General features: G+C 40.5%; 1 protein-coding gene across 1 annotated transcript in view; it reads left to right on the top strand.

Moving 5' to 3' along the window:
- Window positions 1-4,642, top strand: part of SLC16A1 (solute carrier family 16 (monocarboxylate transporter), member 1) — a 35,805-nt gene that overhangs the window by 22,189 nt on the left and 8,974 nt on the right. Inside the window, exon 2 of the mRNA XM_006865992.1 lies at window positions 2,491-2,634. Coding sequence (XP_006866054.1) covers window positions 2,491-2,634 — 144 coding nt within the window. The remainder of the gene's footprint in view (window positions 1-2,490; window positions 2,635-4,642) is intronic.

Genomic DNA, 4,642 nt, shown 5'->3' on the forward strand with positions numbered 1-4,642 from the left:
TGCTGAAAGTGAAGAGGACTTAAAATATTTACTGATGAAGATCAAAGAGCACAGCCTTCAGTATGGATTACATCTCAATGTAGAGAAAACAAAATTCCTCACCATTAGACTAATAAACAACATTCTTATCAACAGAGAAAAGACTGAAGTTGTCAAGGACTTCATTCTTCTTGGATCAACTATCAACACTCATGGAAGCAGCAGCAAACCTGCTGCACAAGACCTTTTTAAGATGTCAGATGAAGAGCAAAGATGTCACCTTGAGGACTAAGGTGTGCCTGACCCAAGCCATGGTGTTTTCGATAACCTCATATGCATGTGAAACTGGACAGTGAATAAGGAAGACTAGAAGAATTGATGCCTGTGAGTTGTGGTGTTGGAGGAGAATATTGAAAGTGCCATGGTCTGCCAAAAGAACCAATAGATCTGTTTTGGAAGAAGTGCAGCCAGAGTGCTCCTTAGAGACCAAAATTGCCAAACTTCATCTCTCATACTTTGGACATATTGTCTCGAGGGAACAGTCGCTGGAGAAATATATTATGTTTGGTAAGGTGGAGGGTCAGAAAAAAAGAGGAAGACCCCCAACGAGATGGATTGGCCAGGTGGCAGCATTGATGGACTCAAGCGTAGCAACAGTAGTGAGGTTGGCCCAGGATCAGGCAGTGTTTCATTCTGCTGTGCATAAGGTTGCTATGGGTCAGTACTGACTCGATGGCACCTAACAACAACAACAAATATCACAAATTTTTATTTTTATGTTTTATGTTTTTCCTCCCTTCAAGTGCAGTCAGCTGTTTCTCCTCGTAAGAACCAGCCCAGGACTGGCCAGAACTGGTTTGGAAGAGACTTCAGGCTCAGGCTTTTACTGTTGTCTCCTCCCCTTTCAAATCCTTGTCCAGGAGTGCCACAGAACCCTCACACCACAGAACCCTCCACAGGGTCCCCAGAACCCTCCATACATGGGCCACAGAAACTTTCACACATGGGCTGCAGAACCCAACACAGCAGGTCCAAGATCCCTCCATAGGTAGGCCGCAGAACCCTCCTTGCTTGCATGCTGCGAAATCCTGCACTTGGGTCACAGTACCCTCAGGTTGCTGGCTGCAAATCTTGCCATGTGCCACAGAATCTTCCCTTATGGTGTCTATTTGTCCTTGTCTCCTCTCAAGGAGCTCTGGTAGTATAGTGGTTACGAATCAGGCTGCTAATCTCATCGTCAGCAGTTCGAAACTACCAGTTGTTCCATGGAGAAAGATGACGCTTTCTGCTCCTGTAAATATTTACAGCCTCAGAAATCCTATGCAGGGTTGCTATGAGTCAGAACCGACTCCATGGCACATAACAACAAAAACAACCCCTTTGGTCACCAGAGGAGATATAGCAGAAAGGGAAAGAGAAGAGGAGGAAAAAGAAAAAGAAAGAAAAAATACTCACACTTATGTCTTTGCAACTCTAGCAGGTTTCTGTAATGCAAGTGGTCTCTTGTTTCTCTCTCTCTCTCTGCTCACTACAACTCCAAATGGTTGCAACAGGATGCACAGGCCACCCTGAATCGGAAGACCTATTATTGTTTTATATGAAAATACACATAGCTAGTGTGTCAATATGCTTAAATTTAGAAGTTGGATCAAATTTGTTCATGTATCTCATCATTTCCATGTGTCTTTGCTCCAGATGCCTGTCTAAAAAGTTAGAAATAGAGAAAACTTGATCTGACATCTGATGGAAAATTGACAGACATGTATTAACGATTCTGCAATCACTTATAATGAGGGTATTTTCAGTCAATTCTACTTTAAAAGAGATAGGCTATTTTTTCTCTTATGGAGTCCTGGGGTGGTGCTGTGGGATAAGCACTGAACTGGACTGTTAACAATAAGGTCTTAACAACAACAAGGTCTCTTATCCTTTAGTGAAAATCTATCCAATATTTTCTAGGATATATAGAAGATGCACAATCAATGTGCCTCTCCCATCCCACATTACATAAACCTAGATCTGGTAGCATAGTGAGTTACACATTGGGCTGCTAACCATAAGGTCAGCAGTTCAAACCCACCAGCCTCTCCACAAGAGAACGATGTGGCTTTCTGCTCCCATGAAAATCTATAGCCTAGGAAACCCTATAAAGGATTATTATCAGTAAGAAACAACCCGATGGCATAAAGCAGCAGCATGATTCTGGAATGAAAGAAAAGTGGTATTCCTTACCACAACCTTCTGTTTCCTGGTGGTGTTGTGGGTTAGATGTTTGGTTGCTAACCACCTGGTCAGTGGTTCAAACCCACTAACCACTCCATGTGAGAAAGATGAGGCTGTCTATTCCCATAAATATTTAGTGGCAGAATTGAGTGGCATGGGCCTTCTGTTTATTTAAGCAGGGGAATATTCTGTCATGGTACCCTTTATGTCTGTTTATGATATGTATGAATGTGGAAGTGAGGGAGTTGGCTTCTTTTTGATATTACTAAGTGGTTGGTTCTCTCCTAGGTCCTATCAGCAGCATCCTGGTGAATAAATATGGCAGCCGTCCAGTCATGATTGCTGGTGGCTGCTTGTCGGGCTGTGGCTTGATTGCAGCTTCTTTCTGCAACACTGTTCAGGAACTTTACTTGTGTGTTGGAGTCATTGGAGGTGAGTTATTCCTAATCCATTTACAAGCATTACTATTACCGTTATTTTGTGTGGACTCTTTGTAGTATTCATCTGCCAGTTCTTTTGAGGAATGAAATGTCTTCTGTAGAAAAGTTATTGGATTGTTATTTTTAAGAACTACAGCAATATATGGAGTCCTGGTATGGCGCTGTGGGTTAATGTGCCAGACTGCAATGCCGTTGAACCGCAAGTTCAGTGGTTCAAGCTCACCAACTGCTCCTGTCAGAGCGGACTCGACAGTACTTAACAACAACAACAACATAGCTATATACAATGCACAGGAGCACAAGGTCAGTCTGAAACACAAGGTTGACAGTTCAAACTCACCAGCCACTCCTCAGAAACCCTATACAGGGTCTCTATGAGTCAATACCGACTCAATGGCACTTAACAACAACAGTTATATTAATTTAAGAGTACCAAAAAAGTAGGAGTTTCTTGTTTGAATACACTAATTGAAAAAAAAATACTTTTTCTTTTCTTTCTTCTCTCCTTTTCCCATTCCTTTCTTTGTATTTCTCCTTCCTTCCTTTCTTTTAAAAAATAATAGGGATAAGCAAAGGGTGTGTGGCAAGTTGTTGAAAGAATGGTCCTGTCAGATGGAAATCAAGAATCTTCTGGTAGAGTCAGATACATTTTCTAAGGGGTAAAGAGAACTCCCACTAAAACCAAGCTGACTCATTGAAATTCTGACTCATTGGAACCACGAGAGTCCTTTTTTAACAGATAAATAAGAAAATGAAACTACTAGTGAGTCTAAAGAATATAAATCCCTTATAGTCCTACAATTTAGAGAAAAACATCATTAATATTTTGATGTTATATCAACTCATGTTTTTTTAGTGCACACAAATTTTTACAACAAAAAGGTATTCAATTATGTATGCTGGTTAATAACCAGGTTTTTAAATTTAATATTACATTATACATATAATTCAAAAGAGACTCTGAAACTTGCTCTCCATCATAGAGATGTTAAAACAAATGGAAGAAAGGAAGAGGCAAAATTGCTAAACAAAACATTTCAAAGGGACAGCTTGAGAAGACAAAGTCAAGTATTATAATGACATGTGCAAAGACCTGGAGTGAGAAAACCAAAATGGATAAACAAGCTCAGCATAGGGTCACTATGAGTCGGAACCAACTCAAGCTGAAAGAACTGAAGGAAACATTCAAGCCTCAACTGGCAATATTGAAAGATTCTATGGATTCATTCTATTGGATGATTCAGAAAGCATCAAAAGAAGATGGAAGAAATATACAGAATCACTGTATACCAAAAAGAAATGGTTAATGTTGTGAAGGAAGGAGTACAAGGTGCACTGAACACAGCTTCAGAAATTGATGGAATTCAAATTGAAATCTTTTAACAAACTGATGCGGAACTGAAGGCACTCGCTCATCTATGCCAAGAAATTTTGAAGATAGTCACCTGGCCAACTGATTGGAAGAAATCCATATTTCTACCCATTCCAAAAAGAGGTCACCCAATGGAATATGGAAATCATCAAACAATATTAATATCACATACAAGTAAAGTTGTTGCTATAGATTATTTAAAAATGACTGCAACAATACATTGACAGGGAACTGCCCAGAGGTTCAAGTTAGATTCAGACAAGGATGTTTGTAATGATTAGGGTTCTGTGCCAACTTGACTAGGCCAGGATTTCTAGAGGTTTAGTAGTTGAAATGTGCTTATTACCATGGTGGTGAAACCTGATACAGCCATAGTTAACACTATGATGATTGGTTATGAGCAGTCAGTCAATTAAAGGGATGCTTCTTTGGGGGTGTGCCCTGCTCCCAATATAATGGGCACACAGTAGACTCTTGTTCTGTCTTCTGTTGGGGACCTGGGACTCTGCAATTGCAAGCCACTATATATATATGTCCTGGTGTGGTGCTGTGGGTTAATGCGCCAGACTGCAAAGCCTTTTGAACTGCAAGGTTGGTGGTTCAAACTCACCAGCAGCTCCTTGGAAAC

The sequence above is a fragment of the Chrysochloris asiatica genome, unplaced genomic scaffold (assembly GCF_000296735.1).
Source record: "Chrysochloris asiatica unplaced genomic scaffold, ChrAsi1.0 scaffold00085, whole genome shotgun sequence".
NCBI classification, from domain to species: domain Eukaryota; kingdom Metazoa; phylum Chordata; class Mammalia; order Afrosoricida; family Chrysochloridae; genus Chrysochloris; species Chrysochloris asiatica.